The sequence below is a fragment of the Oryctolagus cuniculus genome, chromosome 16, assembly GCF_964237555.1.
Source record: "Oryctolagus cuniculus chromosome 16, mOryCun1.1, whole genome shotgun sequence".
Taxonomy (NCBI): Eukaryota; Metazoa; Chordata; class Mammalia; order Lagomorpha; family Leporidae; genus Oryctolagus; species Oryctolagus cuniculus.
The window spans coordinates 37,538,018-37,557,765 of record NC_091447.1 but is presented as its reverse complement, the minus strand read 5'-3'; the positions used below and the strand labels follow the sequence as shown (position 1 = coordinate 37,557,765).

The following is a 19,748-nucleotide window of genomic DNA, read 5'->3' as shown; positions in this document are numbered from 1 at the left end:
CACAAGCTGTAATCGAGAATCCAAGCATTAGGGGGCTTCCCCCCGCCCCAGCAGAGGGCACGAAGGAGATCTGGCTGAAGACATCCTGTCCTGGGAGCTGGGATTGTGAGAACAGTGTCCTTCCAAACTGCCACAAACACAGCGCTCACAACTCCACGTCCCCGAGCTGTGAAGCAGAGGCAACAGCAGGTCTGCTGAACACACTCTCTCCGCAGAACGGCCATTAAGCACCAGCCCGGCAGTTTGGCTATTTGTGCATGAAGGGGTCAAACTGTGGCTGTGACACCAGTTCTTCCCAAACACAGCAAATACTAAGCCCAGCTGCAGTCCCACCTGCACTCACACCGCTTTGGAAATTATCTAGGGGAAGGGTGCAGTGAAGGTAATTATGGATGGAATGCCAAGACAGCTCTTAAATGCCTCGGCTTCTGTCCGGAAAAAGTGCTATTTAAAGAGATCTCCGAGTTGCTAATATTCCCGTAATTTCCATCAACTGTTCTCTAGGTGGTGTTAGTGGGTGGAGGCGTTTTTTCACATGAGGGTGTGGCCAGAAAGATGTTTCCCTGTCTCAGGCTAACCTCATCAGGAGAGGGGTGGTGATGGCTGGGGGCAGAAGGGCACCCAAACCTCTGTGAACAAAAGGACTGCAAGCTCTCAGCTCCTTTGATATGGCAAATGTGCTACCCATTTGCAGGAAACACATATAAAATTTTATTAGAGCAACCCTGCCCCCTTGACTTACATCAGGGAAAATATAAATGAGCCAGAAGTAACACTGGCCAGCCAGAGTAGCCAGGGAAGCCAAATGGCACTGCCCAGAACAGTGCTTTACCATGAATGTAGCTGACTAGGTGGGACGGTGTGAGCCACAGCCTGGGGCGCTCTGGGTGGGGCTGCAGTGATGGGGAAAGTGGGAGCCCCACAGCCACTGTGGCCAAGCACCAGCCTGCCACCCCCAGCCCCAGTTCCCATGCTTGCAAGAGGCGGATAGAAATTCCTGCCTCATTGGGTTGTTGGGATCTTGTAGGTGCACTCGGGTGGTGGACAGGCTAGATGGCAAGCCCTCAAGAAGTCTGAGCTGCGTCTGGGGTTTTTGTAGAGATCAGCAGATGCCAGGAGAAACCCGAGCGCACCATCCTCAGGGGTTCGTACATGAGTATTGTTTTCTGTCAGTCTGCTGCTATTTGCCAGTTACTCTCTCCTCCCTTCCTGCCTTGCATCCCACCCTCCTTCCATCCATGCCTCCTTCCTTCCTTCCTTCCTTCCTTCCTTCCATCCATCCGTACTTTCTGATCATCCCCTGGTGAGCAAAACAAACATGGCCGTGTCCCCATGACAACCTAGAGCAAGAGACAGAAAAAGAAATGTTCTACAATGAAGTGAGGCAAGAGGGATGATTAACCATGGAGTGTACCGGGTGGGGGGAGAAGCAGCACGGAACAGTGACTGCTAGGGAGGGGGAGGAGTCGGGGAAGGCTCCCTGGATAAAAAGACAGGAAGCTGAGCCCCTGAGGGATGAGAGGTCACCCAGGTAGAGAGAATCGTGGGTGTGTGAGTGGGTGGTGTGCTCTAAGGAGAGTTGAGAGCATGTGACTCTGTGGGAAGGGGAGTGCTGGGTGCAATGCGGGTTGACCTGGCTGGAGCCCGGCATACTGACAGGACACGTGGTTCTCCAGTACAGTGTCATTAGGTCCTGCCAAGTACAGCCGAAGGCAGTGTGGGCAGCCAGGACCCCAAGGGCAGGTCCTAAAGGATCTCACATAAGGCAAGCTGGAGAGTTTCTTTTGCATTTTTTTTAATTTAAAAGATTTATGTATTTGAACGAGTAAAATACAGAGAGACATCCTCCATCTGCTGGTTCACTCCCCAAATGCCTGCATCAGCCAGGGCTGGGGCTGGGGCTGGCCCAAAGCCAGGAGTCAGGAACTCCATCTGGGTTTCCCGTGTCGGTGGACAGGACCCAAGTATTTGGGCCACCATCTGCTGCCTTCCCAGGCACATTAGCAGGAAGATGGATTGGAAAGGCAATAGCCAGGATTCAAGTCGGCGCTCGGCTATGGAATACGAGCATCCTAAGCAGGGCTTAGCCTGCTAGGCCACAGAGCTGCTCCCTGACTCAAACTACAATGCATGGAAAGCCACATGACCTTTTAGGGTTCCCCAGTTCCCTCCTTCATAAGTGTGGGTGCAGCTGATGGCCATCAAGGTTCCTTCCAGGGACTCAAGCAGACACTTAACTCCTACAGATCTTCAAGTCCTGCTTGGATGCTCCAGCACAGGCTTAGAAAGTTCTGCAGTCTTGACAGGTCCAGCAATTCTACTGGCACCTGCAGAAGGTGCCTGTCCTGGGTTCAAACTACAGATGCACTCCATGTGTTTTCCTTGGCATCATCCCATTTAAGTTCTAGGACTGTCAGTAACCTGGACCCAGGGTCTATGTGGTGAGGACCCAGAACAAGGCTGCAAACTCTGGTCTGCAGAATCCTGAATTAAACACTGTCTGGGGACCCCTATTCTGAGCAGCTGGTAAGCTTCTCAGTATCAACATCTATTTGTGGCCGGCGCCGCGGCTCACTAGGCTAATCCTCCACCATGCGGCGCCGGCACACCGGGTTCTAGTCCCGGTCGGGGCGCCGGATTCTGTCCCGGTTGCCCCTCTTCCAGGCCAGCTCTCTGCTGTGGCCAGGGAGTGCAGTGGAGGATGGCCCAAGTACTTGGGCCCTGCAGCCCATGGGAGACCAGGATAAGTACCTGGCTCCTGCCATCAGATCAGCGCAGTGTGCCGGCCACAGCGCGCTGGCTGCGGCGGCCATTGGAGGGTGAACCAACGGCAAAGGAAGACCTTTCTCTCTGTCTCTCTCCCTCACTGTCCACTCTGCCTGTCAAAAAAAAAAAAAATCTATTTGTAAGTTGCATCTTGGATCATGGTGGAAAATCGAAAAGAATATGGAACACAGGGCCTCTTAGTCCTGTCAAATCCCCAGCCCGCCAGTCCTCTCTGCCTGGCTCTCCTCCCACTCACGTTAAGAGGCCCTGGGAAGGCACAATTTTCTCATCACCATGTGACACAGGAAACCCCAGCCCCTACAATCTTGATAACTTCAGAAACTCTTAAGAAATCTCAGCTAAAATTAACTCCTTCAGATTTTCAGAGGAGCTTGATCTGACATGTATTCCTTTATTTGACTCCTAGGGCTTGAAGTAGGAGGGAAGGAAAGTTCAGCTGTTCCCTGGCTACATCCCCTTGCCTTGCCGTTCCGCAAGCAGACTGGGAAGCAGGTGGATGGGCAGCCAGGGGCCTTCGACCGAAGTCCCGATGCCTCGACCCTGCGGACAGCCCCCAGGCCCTCATCGCCGCCAGACCCCAGTGACCCTGGCAGGCAGGAAAGCCCCGGTGCCACAGGGTGAATGTGCTGGTGGCTGCTCCCACAAGCCACCAGGACTTCCTAGGACCACCTCAATTTCAAATCTTCTGTTCTAGGACGTGGTTCCCCTGCAGTACGCACAGGGACCCCATCTCGCCACACCCACTCATCCCCTCTGTGACTCCTGGGTGCCCTGTGCCTGTGTGTGACCAGGAGGCTCAGGGCCGAGCTGATGATTCCAAGTCCTGCTGCCAGGAGAGCATCCACAGGGAGGCCAACAGCATCTGCTGGGGAAGCACCCTTGCTACTGAGACACTGTCCTGAGAGACCACCGGATGTGGCGGGGACGAGAACGTGTTCCAGGATCAGACTGCCCGGGTTCAAGATCCGGCCCGCCTTTGCCAGGTGAGTGATCTCGGACCAATTGCTACGCTGCTGTGTTGCTCGGTTTCCCAGGCTGTGAAATGGAGATGATAATAGCACCGGTGTGGGAAGGGTATGGTGAGGACCCCGTGAGCTGCGGCATCCCGAAGCTCCCGCAGCAGTGCTTGGTAAATGAAGACCCTTGCATCTCTGTAGCGGAGCTAAGCCAGCGACAAGGAGATGGATAAGCAGCTGAGCCAGTAACTCATTTTACAGATGAGAAGACTGAGGCCCAGGGAGTTGGAGGGGCCTGACCACCATTGCAGAGTGAGCAGTGGCAGGGGGTTGCAGGCTAAAACCTGGGCTCTGACCTCTGCATCACTGCCAGTGATCCAGTGAGCCCTCCTACTCTGTGTAGCATGAGTACTTGATTATCTCAGTGGTTTATTGGATGCAGTTTTTTGTTTTGTTTTGTTTTGACAGGCAGAGTTAGACAATGAGAGAGACAGAGATTAAAGTCTTCCTTTTTCCATTGGTTCACCCCCCAAGTGGCCGCTATGGTCAGTGTGCTGCGGCCGGCGCACTGCGCTGATCCGAAGCCAGGAGCCAGGTGCTTATCCTGGTCTCCCATGTGGGTGCAGGGCCCAAGCACTTGGGCCATCCTCCACTGCACTCCCGGGCCACAGCAGAGAGCTGGCCTGGAAGAGGGGCAACCGGGACAGAATCCGGCGCCCCAACAGGGACTAGAACCCGGTGTGCCGGCGCCACAGGTGGAGGATTAGCATAGTGAGCTGCAGCGCCGGCCTATTGGATGTAGTTTTTAAGATGATCTGGTTATCCAGGAAGCAGGTTCAGCATTAGGTGGCCAGAGCTTAACACTTTATTAAAACTATTACAGGTATGTGATTAGTCACACATGTAGATGGCTTTTCTATGACACAGATGGAAGTATTCACCCCTTCATCTTTTGGGGTTGGCCGAGCCCTGCTGGAATCGTAGCAGTGACAATTTGATGAGATGATCAGCCATCGAAGCAGGCAGCCCATCACCCTTTACTTGTGCCACGCGTGTCTGGAGAGCTCCCTGAATGGGGAGGGCAGCACAGGGACAGAACTGGGGCTGCACCTGCTAGGAATCGTGGGCACAGCAGGAGCTGAATGGGCTTAGATTTGATTTTCTTTGCCCTGACACTGGGATTCCTATAGGTAGTCAATTGGTTGCTGTTGATCTACAAAGGAAACACTATAATTCAATAGTTACAAAATAACTCCTTTAGCATTGATCTTGCTGGAACCCTAGCAGATAAATGGAAACTTTTAGCAGCCAAAATTATCCTCATACTTTGTAGATCAGACCATGCAGTATGGTGATAGCTCCAAATTTCACTTGGGCTGAAAAATGGCCAACAGTTAAGAGGCGCTCCAATTCCTCTGACCACCTACCCCCACCCCAGCTCTCCTGCAGACCCGCGACCCTGTCAGTCATGCCCTCTCCTTAGGGCTGGCACAGCCCACCCTGCCTAGGTGTCCACGTGGCTGATTTTCACCCACTGCCAGTCTTGGCTCAGGTCTCATCTTCCCAGTAGAAACCCAGCCCAGCCTGCCATCCCCAGCTCGTTTCTGTCAGGCATGTAGCTCAGTCTCCTCCCCATCAGAATGTGAGTTGCAGGAAGGCACAGAGCTTCGTCCGTTTTGTTCCCAGACGAATCACCAATTTCTGGCACACTGAGGAAGCCAGTAAATACTGGTCAGATGACTGAGAAACCGGATCAAGTGCTAGCAGGATGGCAACCTCAAAAGAGACCCTGCTTGCCTGAGAACTCCGCGGGCTCCCTCGTGCCCGCCTCTCCCTCCACTGCCCAAGCCAACACTGCCCCTTGCAGGCCGGGCACCTCCCTCCTTAGGCCCACATGAGCTCTAGGGCCGCTCCCGGGGTGTGGCACTCTGTCTGCTCAGGAAGAGGGTGCCCGGCTCTGGTTCTCAGGTGCACATGGGGACTCTTGCGGCGACCGATACTCAGCCACCAGTGAGCCCCACTGGCCGCAGGGGCCCTGTGTCTCCCACGCTGGAGGCCCGAGTGGGGTTCATTCTGCAACACAGCTGGCGAGCCTCCAGCAGCCGCAGGATCCGGGGTGAGGATCCAGGCCCCCGCCTTCCGACTCTCCCAGGGCTTGTTAGCACCTCCAGCACAGGTGGGTGTGGGTGAAACTCGGTTGGCAGCCTGGCTCCCCTGGAGCACTGGTGAGGGGGTGAAACCCAGGGTGAAAGGCAGGGTGGGGAGCATGCCTCAGTGGCCCTGATCCCTGCTCTCTCCCCGCCCCAGGGCTGCAAATAAACCGACTCCCGCAGAGGATAAAAGGAACCGGGTATTTCACCAAAAGCGGGAAGATTTTTTCTCGTCTTGCCCACCAACTCCCATGTCCATGATCTCACCCCCCAGAGACCTGAGGCGCTAATAGCCCATAATTACTTAACCCTTCCTGCTCTGCCGTTTGTTCTCGGAGGCAAGTGCCAGATAAACACGCTGTTTATTATGGAGATAGTCTGAATTCAGAGAAAAACCAAAGCACTGTGAGAGTTTCTTAAGAGTGATTCCTGTCTGATAATTAGTCACATGAAAGGAGGAGAAAGTTTTGAAACTGTAGAAAATGGTTTCCTTCCTGAGATCTGTGTGTTTAGGAACTCAAATTTAAAAATCTACATTTCAACCTGGAATTTGGTTTTGTACTTTTATCTTTTGTTTTACTACCACGTGCTTGTTTTATTTTTTATATGTGTTTTATTTGTTATACAAGTTTCATATATTTTCTTTATACTGTTTTAGGAACATAGAGGCACTCCACCCCACCCCCACCCCCACTTCCCTCCCACCCACACTTCAACGCTTCCTCCCCCTCCCTCTCAGAGAGGACTGGAACCAGAGCAACCTGGACTTGAACCCGGGCTCCGATATAGGATGTGGTGTTGGTGTAATGGCTGTGCCATGATGCCAGCCCCTTGTTCTTGACACCAGTTCTTTTACACCAGTGTGCTGCCCACGCCTGCATTTCTCGGTGAGCTCTGGCCTGCAGGCCAGCTCTGGGGTACCATGAGCCTTACACATGACGCTGCCCACCCTTTTTGATTGGCGCGATGACTGTTTTTGCTGTGGCTGGGGAGGCGCTGTTTGGTGGCGTTTCACAGGCAGGACCAAACAGCTGAGCTAAGGGGAGGCTTGAGGCAGGGTGGGTGGGGCAGAGGGAGAGCAGACAGGGCAGGAAAGAACTTAGATTGAAGGAAGAGTTCAGAGGCCACTGTGGTGTCCTCAGTGCACAGCGGGAGGGAGGGGGCGTGTCTGGGAACGCGGCCAGGTGGCTGCCTGGGTCTGTGGGAGAACCTGGGGGTGGTGGCCGCCCCGGCCATGACCTGTAGGTGACGGTGAGCATCTCGCACGTGCCACGAACAAGTCTAAAACCAAAGTGAGACACAGACCAACAACGTCCCCTCTCACCTTTTATTACAGATGGAGCTCACGCGGGGCGGACACCGTGTGAGGCAGCAGGTCCTAAACCCTGCCGCACACCTCAAGGCGGACTGCAAGGCTGGGGCTACAACGTTGCTGAAGAAAAACACAGAGCCACCACCCCCTCCAAACACACACAGACGACACTGGGCATGAAATAAACATACAGGAAACACAAAAGACGACAAAAAGGGAACAAATACGAGGGTACTTCAGTTTGTGGGAAAATGCAATGAAAAGATGTTTTGCTGCAAAAATTCGGGAAATCCATGCAGTTTCCTCACAATACACATTTTTGTGTGAAATTTGAAGACCCCCCCCCCAACTTATGCATGGATTTCAAAAAATTTTTCACACCAAAATCCACTTGTCTTTCAATTCCATTTCCCACAAACGGTTTGAAGTTCCCGGCATGCGGTCTGGATTACAAAGGAGAAAACAAAGAACGTACACACCGCCTCAGTCCTCAAGGCACGTACCTTTCAGCGAGGCCTGTAAGTCCTTCATGTTCTGGTCCAAGAGCTGCGAGGGAAGGAAGCTGGATCCCGCCTGCAGCTTGAGGTCTGGCTCACCCAGGCCAGCGGCCGCGGCCGACTCCCTCAGCCGACCGTCTCCAAACACAGCGGCCCACTCTCTGCCGAACTCGCCCTCCTCCAGGGAGGACGCGCTGAACATCTCCGTCAGCAGCAGCAAGTCGTCCTTGTCAGCGCCTTCGGGGTCCAGGGTCCCCACCCCGGGGCCCGGGCCAGCTGATGGAAGTGACAAAGAACAGCTCGTCACCACGGAGGGCTCGACCCCCTGGAAGAGACGCGCTGGGGCTGCGCGGGACGAAGAGCAAGGCACTGAGAGACCTAAGGTCTTCAAAGTCACGGGAGATACTTGCTACGCAAAAATCACCCTCGGATTGCAAAGGTTTTGTGCAGCGACGTAAACATCTGTTCACTCTCCTCCTCACAAGCGTCGTGAAGCTCCCTCCTAAGGGATTTCAGAATGAAATCCCCAGTCCTATGCTCCCTGGCAGCCCTTCCTTCAAAGCGAGTTCAATTTCTGCTCATGAGTGGAGTTGCATGGACATACTGGCCACAGAAACGCCAGAGTTTTGGTTTTTCCTTGACATACAAGCAAATCTACCAAAACATTCCTCAGATCTCAAACAAAGCCAGGCTCGAGAGCGTACTGGCCAGCCTGGTTCTTTGTGCATCAGCTTCCAGCCTCTTCCCACGAGCCCTAAACCCACACTGCCCGGGCTGGGACAGTGAGCACACCGAGAGGCAGCCCGTCCTACCCCCCAAGTTAGGGAGGTGCCTCATGGAGCCCTGCCCAGGGCAGGAAGGGGGCGCAGAGCATGCTGGGAAGCCGACAATGACCAGGAAAGGCATCCATGCTTGTTCTCTGCAGGGAGCACGGGAAAGGGGCCCGGTTGGCCTGAAGGCAGCAGGGAGAGACCGACCGGCAGGGAAAGCAAATCCAGGAACCCCCCAGGGGGGCGCTGCTGGGCCACAGCTCTGGGAGGTGGAAGGGAGCCCCGCGCCCCACTTCCTTGCCCGCAGCTCTGGGAGGTGGAAGGGAGCCCCGCGCCCCACTTCCTTGCCCGCAGCTCTGGGAGGTGTAAGGAGCCCGTGCCCCACTTCCTTGCCCGCAGCTCTGGGAGGTGGAAGGAGCCCGGGCCCCACTTCCTTGCCCGCAGCTCTGGGAGGTGGAAGGGGCCCCGCGCCCCACTTCCTTGCCCTGTGACTTTGGCAGGATCCATAACTGCCCGGCATCTGTTTTCTCACTGCTAAGGTCACATTCATCACACCGGCCCCGAGTGTGGTCAGGAAGACCGAAAGGAATAACGCCTGGGTGTGAGAGAAGAGGATCATCCTCACGAGTGAGCGCCGGCCAGATCCTGACCGGGGGAGGGCGGCAGCACCATCAGAAAGTCACACTTGGTCCTAGGTGGAGAATGGGAACGGACGGGTTCATTAACTGTGGCGTTGCGCTGACACCTAAGCATCCCCTGGACACAGCAGCCGCTTTGTTGTAAGTCACGCAGAGGAGGGGAAAATCACAACCTGCATCTCTCTGCGAGGCACTGCAGCTCCAGCCCAGCTCTGTCGGTGGAAGCATCAGGAGGAGCCAGCGAGGAAGCGAAGCCTTGCTTTCTCTCTCAGGCACAGCGCCCTGGGCTGGCTTCCCTGGACCTGGTCCCAAGCCCACTTTCCGTGAAGATCTAAAGACGAAGGGGATTTCTGAAGTTGCTGAGCTTGGCTACAGGTCTGGGAGAGGAGGGGTCCAGTCCTCCTTCCTGCCGCTGGTTTGAGAAGTAGGGGCACTACTTGGCTTTCATCAGCCAGCCGTCTCATTTAAGCATTGTTATTGTTTGTGTTATCAAAACGTTCTCCCTGAGACAGGGCCTGTGGGTGGGGCAGGTGCGAGGGTGGGAGAAGGGCATTTTCAGCAGGCTTCTGAGGCGGCGCTGCCCCCACAGGAGGCCTGCGTGGGGCCAGGGTGGGCAGGGCCAGGCCGCCAGCCCCGTCCGCGAGCGAGGGCAGGCGCTGAAGTCGACACGTGCGTCCCTGCCTCCTGTCTCGCGGCATTGCCCTCTGTACACGGGCCAACTTCACCAGTCTCTGCACTTCCTACTTTCGAGGGGACTGGAATGCCCCAACCCTTTCATTGGTTTTCTCTCTGACCCAACTGAAACCAGATGATTACTGAGCCAAGCCCATTAAATTGGAACCACTTCAAATCGAGGGTGACTCGAAACCGGCCTGGGGGATGACACACTCCTTCTACGTTCACTCGACACGGCCCTCTGCCCAAGGGGGCCGGCTGTCAGCTAGATGCCCGTCCAGGGACCAGCATCGCTACATTAGCAACGACAAGTGACAAACGTGACACCGAGCCCTCTAGAAATGATCGGGACTGCGGAAGTCCTGCCTTTGTGCTCGGTGGGGCTGGAGCTGTGGTATTTACAGTGACTTCACCATCTCCTCCCTCCTCCTCCGGTTCTCAGCTTCTCCACCAGATCCTGCACAACAGCTCATAAGAGGCCTCGTCACCCCTCCCCCATGCAGATGCCTGACAGGCTGGCCGAGGCCGCCACGTCGCAGGCATGGTGACTGGCTCCAGGACAGGCACAAGCTGGAGGAGCCTCTGGGTTTCATACGTGCAAACTGGATGGAACCTCTTTCTGTCTGTGGGATTCCAAGCCCTGAAGATGCAGATTTGAGGCTTCCCAAGATAACAAAGCCAATAGGTGGAAGGCAACAGGCTGAAGAAATAGGGAGATTCCTGACAACACTGCCTAAGCTCCTGGATCCAGCCTTGCCTGAAGCTGTCACACTCAGTTACATGGACCAGTACTTTCTCTCTCTCTCTCTCTCTCTATATATATATAGAGAGAGAGAGAGAGAGAGAGAAGGGTTTCTAACACTTGCAACCAAAATATTCCCAATACTCTATCCTATTCCTGCAATAGAAATGAAACTATGGGTGTTAAGAATAATGATATTATCTACAGCCAGTTCTGGACACAAACTTGGACTATACTGCAGTCTACCATTAAATCTGACCTATCATTTAGCACTCTGGTTATTTAACAGTTAAAGCAGGCTGCACAGTGAGTATTTTTCCTTTCAAGAGAACTTATTACTTAGCTAAAAGCAGTGAAACTGGCACTGACTTGAACCATAAAACATGGAAACCTCCCAATTATTGCACTGATAATTAAGATGCTTGAAATTACTACACATAACTTGTAAGAAAAACTTAATTACAAGTAGAAAAGGACAGGTTCAGGTCTGTAGTCGGACAAGTCGAGACTTGAGAAACAGCAGCAGTCAGTTGGCTTGGGAGAATCATGCTATCATTTTCTTTGAAAATAATTCCCCCCAACTGAGAAAAAACACGGGGACGCAGGCAGCAAGACGATAAGGCCTTTGAGAGCAGCTCCGTGAGCGCCACGCAACAGGAGGGAGAGCTTCCTCCCACGTGGGTGAGCAAGTGCCGCCGCTGGGTCATGGCGCCCCATCCTGTTTTTATCTTAAAGGATGAGCAAAGGTGGGGGAGCGCTCAGGTGCCAAACCCACAGAGCTCCTCCAAGCCCCCTTCCCTCTCTCCCAGGCTCGCAAGTCTCCATGTTTGCTTTCACGTTAGATAACCCGACCACAGGCGTTACTATAAAAATAAAAGCCAGCAGACATGACGTAGCCACATTCTCGCCTCTCTGTCTCCAACTCCATGACCCGCCACGCACTCCCCCTTCCCTGGAAGATCAGCCCTCTCCGGGCCCTCCCCCTCCTTCCGGGAGCCTCCTCTCTTCCCACCACCATTCACCTCTCCGATTCTTCAGGGCTTCCCGTCCCCTGGCCTCTGGGGACTGCTGCAGGGCCCCGCTGTCTGCCCTTCCCGCTGTCTTCCTCCTCCCATGCCACACACTGTCTCGACCTTTTGTCAGCTGCCTGGATGAGGCTCCTGTCCCCATCCTGCACTGAAACGGCTCCCTGGAGGGTGACCAGCGAGGTCCTCCTGACCAAGTCCAACTCTCCCTTCTTGGACGTTGGCCTCATGAGCGTTTGTGCACCACTGCCTCGCTCTGGAAATGCTGGCCTCCCGGCGGGTCCCCAGGAGGCTCCACCTCCTTCAAACTGCCTTCCCCACTGCCTCTTCCTAGGTCTGGTGGCCTCCAGGATTTGCCCCAAAACATCCCATCTCCGTTTCCTGCACTTTCTATCCAAGATCTTATCTGTTCTCACGGTTCCAACCTCACCTTGCAAGATTCTCAAACCTCTATCTCTGATTCTAAGTTCTTCTTGAACTTGGATGACAGCTTCCTGTCTAGGGGGTCCTTTAAGGTTTGCCCATTGGCCAGGAGGCTGGCACTCCACAGAAGCACCCTCCTGCGTGGTGGTTTGCTGGGTCCATTGTGAAAGTAATTCCTGACTCAAAAACCTTCAATGGCTCCCTATGACCACCGAGTAAAACGACACCCTTTAAACTCTGACGCAAGCATTTCGGTAACCCGGCAACAGTGCCCGCTGAGAAGCCCAGGATCCAGCAAGACTCCCCTGCTTGCCCTGGCTGAACATGCGCTGTTGCCTTCCCGTCTGGGGACCTGCTGGGTAGAAGATCTATCTAGATCTACCTACCTACCTACCTGTATTTCAACCAAAAAGCTGTGCTCTCTAATTCATTTTTCAGACACCCAGATGAATGGCCACAGGCGGAACTGCTGGGCTACGGGTGACCTGCCTCTCAGACCAAGGCGCGCGCTCTCTGTGGCACCCTGCACTGACTCATGGGTCTGCTCGGGGCCTCGCATGCAAACCTTGCCAACGTCTTCGCGGCGGAAGCCTCCACCACAGCACTGCGGCCAAGGTGCCCATCCCTGAGTGAGCACGGACCACTGAGCTCCATGTGCGTGAAGGCCCAACGCAGGGGCAGCTGCTGACAGCTCGCTCAGGTAACGGTTTTGAAATCACACCGAGTTTCATGACCTCAGCATAAATGAGGAACACAGAGGGTGGAAACCTAACTGCGCAGACCCACAGCGAGAGCACAGGAAAACAAACAGATAACTGTCACCTCACCCACCTTCGGGTGCGTGTGAAACAGGAAGACGCCACTCTCTGGTTTGCTCCCTGCTCCCCGCTCTCCACTTATGACTAATCTGAAAGGCTGCACATTTGCAACACAGATGAAAAGTCCCCCCAACACCAGCCCTAGCCTCTTGTCGCCCAAAGACTGCATGGGGACAGAGGGATAGGAAACCACCTTACCAAGATGTTGAACGAGAAACACAGCCATCAGAGGAGGCTCCAGTGAGAACCCGTACTTGCTTAGCATTCGGGAACACGGTTTCTAAAAACTCCCTCTGGTTCAAAACGAAATGACTATAATAAGAACAGATGGGGGAACCACCCCTGCCAACTCTGAAAACAAAACAATAAACCAACAACGCTGATGGCCAGGAGTACTAGACAGGTGCTTGTTGACGATCCCCAGGCCTGGCACCCATCTCAGTGCTACCCCTGGGCAACCAAGCAGCCTGACAAGAGGCAGGGAACCCGAGCCAGGGCTCAGGGTCCACAGGACCCTGACGGAAGTCTTTTTGGGGTCAATCTGGATAGAATACCACTGAGCACTGGGCACTCCAGGAGGGGCAGCATCGGATTTCAGAATGTATCATCACTCCTCAGAGGGGTCAGAAGCCTGCAGAGGGCAGGGAAGTGGGGAGGTTTCTCAGGAAAGGTAAGGAGCTTCAGACCTGCCACAGGGAACCTGTCCCATGCCCAATCCCTGCGGCACGTGGGACACAGCTCTGCATGAGCTGGAGCACAAGAGAGAGAGCAGCACATACTGCTGGGGGCTGCAGGCTCTTGCCCGGGCCTGTGGGAGCCACTGACATTCTGCCACGTGGCCAGAGCTGAGACCCACAATTCCAGAAATGACAGCTGGAGGAATAGCAGCAGCAGCAAGACATGGACAATTACTTTTTTTTTTTTTTTTTGGCTTGGCTCAGGTGCCCTTGTCCCACAGTGGGGTATTTTGGGCAAGTCCCAATTGTAAGATTTAGGTGAGCTGGCTTCATCCAACTCCCTTTGCTTTTTCTTGGTCCAGCTGTAAGGAACACAAAGACTTCTACACGCTGCAACTCAAGGACTGATGGCAGATCGTCACACGCGGTCCCAAGGCGATTGCACAGCCAGCTTCATGTGTCTCTGAATGTTACTAGGTGTTTTCATCATTTAGGACATTTTTATAAATTGTGGCCAAATACTGGTCTTCCCTTACATTATCTACTTAGTGGGAGAAAGCGATTTTACTGGGACACTGACTCAGTGCTTCGCCAAGCCATGGCTCTTTGTTCTAGAATGGTCACTGCTGTCTTGGAACCACCATATCTGAGTTTCGCCATGCCTCGGCTCGCAGAACTCCCATGGGAGTGAGCTGGCTCTGACAGTCCTGTGAAACCAGCCGCCCCTGGATTCAGCTCTTTTCCTCCTGGTGTACTTTCTTGTGTATTATAACCAACATCTTACTACAGCAGTTTTCCAAAAGGCACGCACTCTGAAGCCGACAAGTTCATCAGTGTTCGTCAGTCATCACAAGTTCTCCATCGCCAAGAGCGTCTGCTTACACTCATGGCCCTGAGGCTGTCTCAGCTGATGCCACCTGTGGCTTATGGCACAAAGGAGAGGCAGCAGTGGGGCGCACCACCGGTGCCTGAAGAACCCGTGTGTGGGCTGGCGGTGGCACAGGGAAGGGAGAACTGCCTGGCACTACATCCAACGGCGGAGATTTGGATGTAGTGCGTTTTCTGCTGGGCAACGTGTACAGAATTTAATGAAGAGCACTTTCAAACGTCTACCTTTGGAAGTAAAACGAGTGCTCACAAAAGGGTATGAGCTGCTATTCTACACAGCTAACAGGCACCATAATGATAAGCCAATGAAAGCTTTCTGAGAGAAACAAAGTTATCAGTGCTACCCCAGTGTATCTTGGCATTCCAGGGCGCTCAGGCGAGTAGCATTTCTGATTTAATTCCATGAACAAATGCATGGCTCTTAGGTTAGCATTGTGCCATTGCTACCAAGTTAAGGCAATCCAAGCCCAAAGCTAAGAAGAAGACCTGAGACTCAGGTTTGCTGTATCTACGGAAAGAAACACTGGAGTCACAATAGGGTTGGTGATGTTGGAATTGGAGGGGGCAGGGAACAGGAAAGGCAAATGTTTACGCATTTGTTCAGTCATTGGGTTCTTGAACTAATGCGAATATACCACCTACTCAAAAATTAAACTCGTTAAAATAATTAAAAAGGGTGCTGATAAAAGCAAAATGCAAAAGACAGAAACAAGATGTTAGGAATAGGAGAAATAACAGTCCTCCTACCAAAGTAAGTTGAAGTCTGTGTCTGATTTAAATGCATTTATTAAATGTTAGGACTTGCTGGAACTGAGTGGTAAGTAAGAACCCAGGGCTTGTTATATTATTGTCTGTATGACGTTTTTGGTAAGATTAAAATATTTCATCTTCTGAAAATAATTTAATAAAAAGTGCCTTTATTTCATCAAAATATTCTATTCTCAAGCTCAGATTAAAATGTCTTTACAAAGATGGAGGCCACCTATGGAAATCTGCGTTTACTGCTTGTTCTTCACTTCAGTACCGGGGTGACGGCCAGCCACGTTGATAAAATACGCACAGACATTCAAGAAATATTGCACATGCAGCTGCCTGCCTCAGAGATTAATAAGGAAAGAACATTTCTCCTTCCTGTTTATATGACTGCTCCTGAGTCTGGGTGCCGAGAGGTGGTACATTTCCATTTTTCAAGTGATCCAATCAGGAGCCGGCACTGTGGTGTAGTGGGTAAAGCCACCACCTGCAGTACCAGCATCCCATATGGGCACCAATTTGTGTCCCAGCTGCTCCACTTCCAGCTCTCTGCTATGGCCTGGGAAAGCAGTAGAAGATGGCCAAGTCCTTGGGCCCCTGCACCAGCGTGGGAGACCCAGAGGACCCTGGCTTTGATAGGCACAGCTCTGACCATTGCAGCCATCTGGGGAGTGAACCAGCAGATGGAAGACCCCCCCCACTCTGCCTCTCCTCTCTGTGTAACTCTGACTTTCAAAGTGAATAAAAAATCTTAAAACAAACAAACGAAAAGATTCAACCAGTGTCGTCCCCAGCCCCCTTCCCAGAGACTTTCTTCCTCTCATGCTCGCTGAATGAAAGCCACATGGAGCTCAAGATGAAGCCAGTTCACCCTGGCTGGCCCACAGGAAGACCCTGGCTAATCGCTAGTCCTGTAGAAATCTGTGAGAGCAGGGCACACTGCACCTCCAGTCCCTGGGGCCAGGGATGGGCATGAGTTTGGCTCAAGGGTATTTTGGACTTGTGGCAAATCATTAAAATGAAAACACTTGGTAGGGCGGAGAACGAAGGCTAAGATGAGACTGAAAGTACTCAGGTTCTTGCGATCACTTTACTCTATCCACATCCCATGAAATCCAAGCCTCTGAGTTCTCTTTGGGGGATTACGCTGTAATTCTGGGTCTCAGAACTTGGATGTGGGACTTGGCCAGCCAAGTTCCTGCTGCATTTAACTAAGGCTGCATGGAAGTACTGAACCACCTGCATTGCTTGTCCAGCCCTTCTGTCTCATCTTATGATCCTCCGGAGAGAGACTCTGGGGCAGAGACCATGGAACACCTTTACATACAGGGTTCTCTAGTCCTGAAATTAGTCAGGCTCTTGCTGTTGGTTCCATTTTACAAATGAGAAGAGTTTAGGCTTAGAGAGCTTATGTATAAAGCAAATGACAAGGCCACACGGGCCATTTACGATAGAACCAGTATCCAAACCCATGTCTGTCTGCTTCTGAAAGCCAGGTCTTCCCTCTTACTGCAGTGTGTGTCCTTTGACAGAACTTTTAGCTTTAATGGTTTACACATGATGAAATTAATTAACGTGATGATGAGAGACCCAGATGTACTCATTTGGCTTGTGCATATTTAAGGTCATTAATGAAGACTGTCACCTAACCACAATTCCCTTAGAAATGAAAAGCTATTTAAAACATGAACATTACATTTTATTGCATGTAAAAAAGGAACAAAATTATAAAACTGAAGAAATACACGAATCTTACCGCCTTCCTCAGATTTCATGTCTAGTAGTCCATCTATGGGCCCTTCAGGGGAAGGGAAAAGAAAAGCAGTGTGAGTCAGGCTTTCATTCTGTATGACATTCGAGTCAAATTATGAAATTTGAGTAGTTTTCCTTCATCTAGCTTACCTGAACATGCACTATGCATTGCACTTCTGTCTAAGGCAGAGAAAACGTCTTTTCCATCTTCAGCTGTAACATAACATGTTATCATCACCAGCTCAGGGTAGTGGGCATGCGCATACGCCATTGCAGTGTAAGGCAAATGCATAGCTTTAGGAAGAAACATACCCACGAACTCATCCGTGTAGAAGCAGGGGTCCTCAGATTCCATTTTACTTAGCTACTGGCTCTCAGTGAATGCTGAGTTAACAGCCCTAAATGCTGGCTTTGTTGGGGAGGTGACTCACAATTCTATGACACCATTCTAACCATTCTCCTACCATGGAGAAATGTTGGACTTAAGCAACTGACAATGACCTGATGCTGGTGAGTGTTAGCCATATCGCCTGGCTAAAACGGAAAGGCAGGTCTCTAAGTTAAATAATCAGCAGAGGCTACCAACCTCACAGGTGCAAACACGCATTGGGCATCTGTGCATCACTTCACACTGCAACAGCAGCTCTACAAGATGGTAAACCACTGCCGGTTGCCCAGAGTTTCGGGGGGGTGGGGAATGACCAGGTGGAACACAGGGGACGTCTTGGGCAGCACAAGTTGTCTTGCATGCTGGTACAATGGTAGCTTATTCAGATGTGACACCCACAAAATGTACAATGCCAAGACTGAGTCCTAATGTAAATTATGAACTTGGGTGATAATGATGTATCAATGTAGGCTCACTGATTAAAACAAATACACCGCACAGGTGTACGATGTTGATAGAAAGGCTGTGCACTGTCCGGCGCCGCGGCTCACTAGGCTAATCCTCCGCCTTGTGGCGCCGGCACACCAGGTTCTAGTCCCGGTCGGGGCGCCAGATTCTGTCCCGGTTGCCCCTCTTCCAGGCCAGCTCTCTGCTGTGGCCCGGGAGTGCAGTGGAGGATGACCCAAATGCTTGGGCCCTGCACCCCATGGGAGACCAGGAGAAGCACCTGGCTCCTGCCATCGGATCAGCGCGGTGCGCCGGCCGCAGCGCACCGGCTGCGGCGGCCACTGGAGGGTGAACCAACGGCAAAGGAAGACCTTTCTCTCTCTCTCACTGTCCACTCTGCCTGTCAAAAAAGAAAGGCTATGCACATGATGGGGCAAGGGCTCCGTGGAAAATCTGTTATTTGCAACCAATTTTTCTGTGAACCATAAGCTGCTCTAAAGTGCACATCTATGCAGTAAAACAGCATTAGACTTGATCTGTGTCCATGGGGCTTTCTGTGGGTCACAGAATAAGAGACAGATGACACTTCATTATAATAGGTTCCATTCTATGTGCATATAATATAAGGTGATTGCATAATAGTTTGAGATTGTAAATGTCAAATGCCACAGCTGACTATATGGTACAAGGAAAGAGAAAATTTGATTCCCCTGCATTCTTAAATATTGTATGAATATGTAATGTATACAGATTTGTAATTTGTATGCATATATAATAAAGTAGAGTTGCTAATTTCCCACAGATCTAGAAGTTTTATATTTAATGACCCTGACTCATACATGAGTGATTCTCACTGTTGGTTCAGTGAGGAACAGTAAGGGCGGAGGGCTTGGATCAGGGTAGATGGAGAGCTCTCCCATGGCCCAGTGAGATCAGGCCCAGCCTCTCCACCTTCTCCAGCTTCTCGCTGCCTGCTCCTGTTCTAGATCATCCCTCTGAGCCTCACCTGGTCCTCCGCCCCCATAGCCTGGGCCTTGGCTCTTTCTTCTGCTCGGACAAGTCATGCACTAGCACTTGTCTTAGCTTGTTCCCTTATCTCCTCAAACAAGTGGGGCACCTGCCCACGTGCCCAGAGCTCGTGCAGCTCCTCCTTTGTTGCTCTCCCCAAAGCAGGAGTTGCCTGATGACTCGTGTCGTCGTTAGGCTACCATCTGCTGCCCCTCTTGACCGGGAGGGTCTGAGTGTGTCTGCCCAGAGCCCAGTGCTGCGCCTGGCACCAAGGCTGCTGTCAGTGGACATCTGCTGAGCAAGTCCATGGGTGAAGGCAGACACGTGTGAATGGGGGACAGGAAGCCAAGCGTCAGACCCCAAAAAGTGAGCGTTTTTGTTTTCTGCTGAAAGGCCGACAGGAACGAAGCCAATGAAGGTGTGATAGGGGAGACGAGTAAAGCAGGTGAAGCAAGGGGTTGGCAGAGCCGGAAGACGAATGGGGCAGAGGGGAGCCCCAGGGTCTGCTCGGCCGAGCCCCGGCCCCCGGCAGGGCCACCAGGGCAAAGGGAGCGGCAGGCAGAGGCAGACGGGCCTCGGGGAGGGCAGCTGAATGGGAGGGCTATGGTGATGTCACTTCTCTTCCTAACACCTGCACACTATCCCCTGCATCTCCCCTTTCACCTCCAGTCCCGGGGAAAGGCTCAGCATCAATCACATCGGTTCAGTTCATCACAGTTTACCACCGTGTGCTCTGTTCCTGCGTGAGAGGTGGAGCCAGGAAAATCCGGCAGCCATGACAGGTGCAGAGAGCGCCGGTGGGTGAGCCCTTCACCGGGACCTGAGCCCTTTCCCTACCACATTAGGTGCGGCTCACCTGAGGCACGGAGGACCCGGCGGAGCAGTGCCTGGGCTGTCCCATCCCCGTCTCCCTAACAATGCCAACACTCAAGAAGCTCCCAAAACCCAGCTCCCCCAATGCACTAACGCAATCTTCCCAAGACCGTCTGACTATTGGAAGTAGTACAGGTAACAGCCGGGACTCTGCCGTCTGCCGTGGCCC

General features: G+C 52.6%; 1 protein-coding gene and 1 long non-coding RNA gene across 18 annotated transcripts in view; one reads left to right on the top strand and one right to left on the bottom strand.

Annotated features, from left to right (window-relative positions):
• The window catches only part of LOC138845891 (uncharacterized), a 37,549-nt gene extending 19,050 nt beyond the window's left edge, over nucleotides 1-18,499 (top strand). For both annotated transcript variants that reach the window (XR_011383187.1, XR_011383186.1), the window contains 2 exons: nucleotides 3,482-3,770; nucleotides 7,230-18,499. This is a non-coding gene — a long non-coding RNA (uncharacterized lncRNA). The remainder of the gene's footprint in view (nucleotides 1-3,481; nucleotides 3,771-7,229) is intronic.
• The window catches only part of ICA1 (islet cell autoantigen 1), a 158,196-nt gene that overhangs the window by 5,772 nt on the left and 132,676 nt on the right, over nucleotides 1-19,748 (bottom strand). For 13 of the 16 annotated variants that reach the window (XM_008261686.4, XM_070059792.1, XM_051853322.2 and 10 more), the window contains 3 exons: nucleotides 17,014-17,076; nucleotides 16,868-16,909; nucleotides 7,709-7,978 (listed from right to left, as the gene is read on the bottom strand). In XM_008261686.4, coding sequence (XP_008259908.1) covers nucleotides 7,709-7,978; nucleotides 16,868-16,909; nucleotides 17,014-17,076 — 375 coding nt within the window. Of the gene's footprint in view, nucleotides 1-1,610; nucleotides 7,376-7,708; nucleotides 7,979-16,867; nucleotides 16,910-17,013; nucleotides 17,077-19,748 lie in introns of those variants that run through there. The other 3 variants (XM_070059788.1, XM_070059795.1, XM_070059793.1) reach the window with 2 other exon arrangements.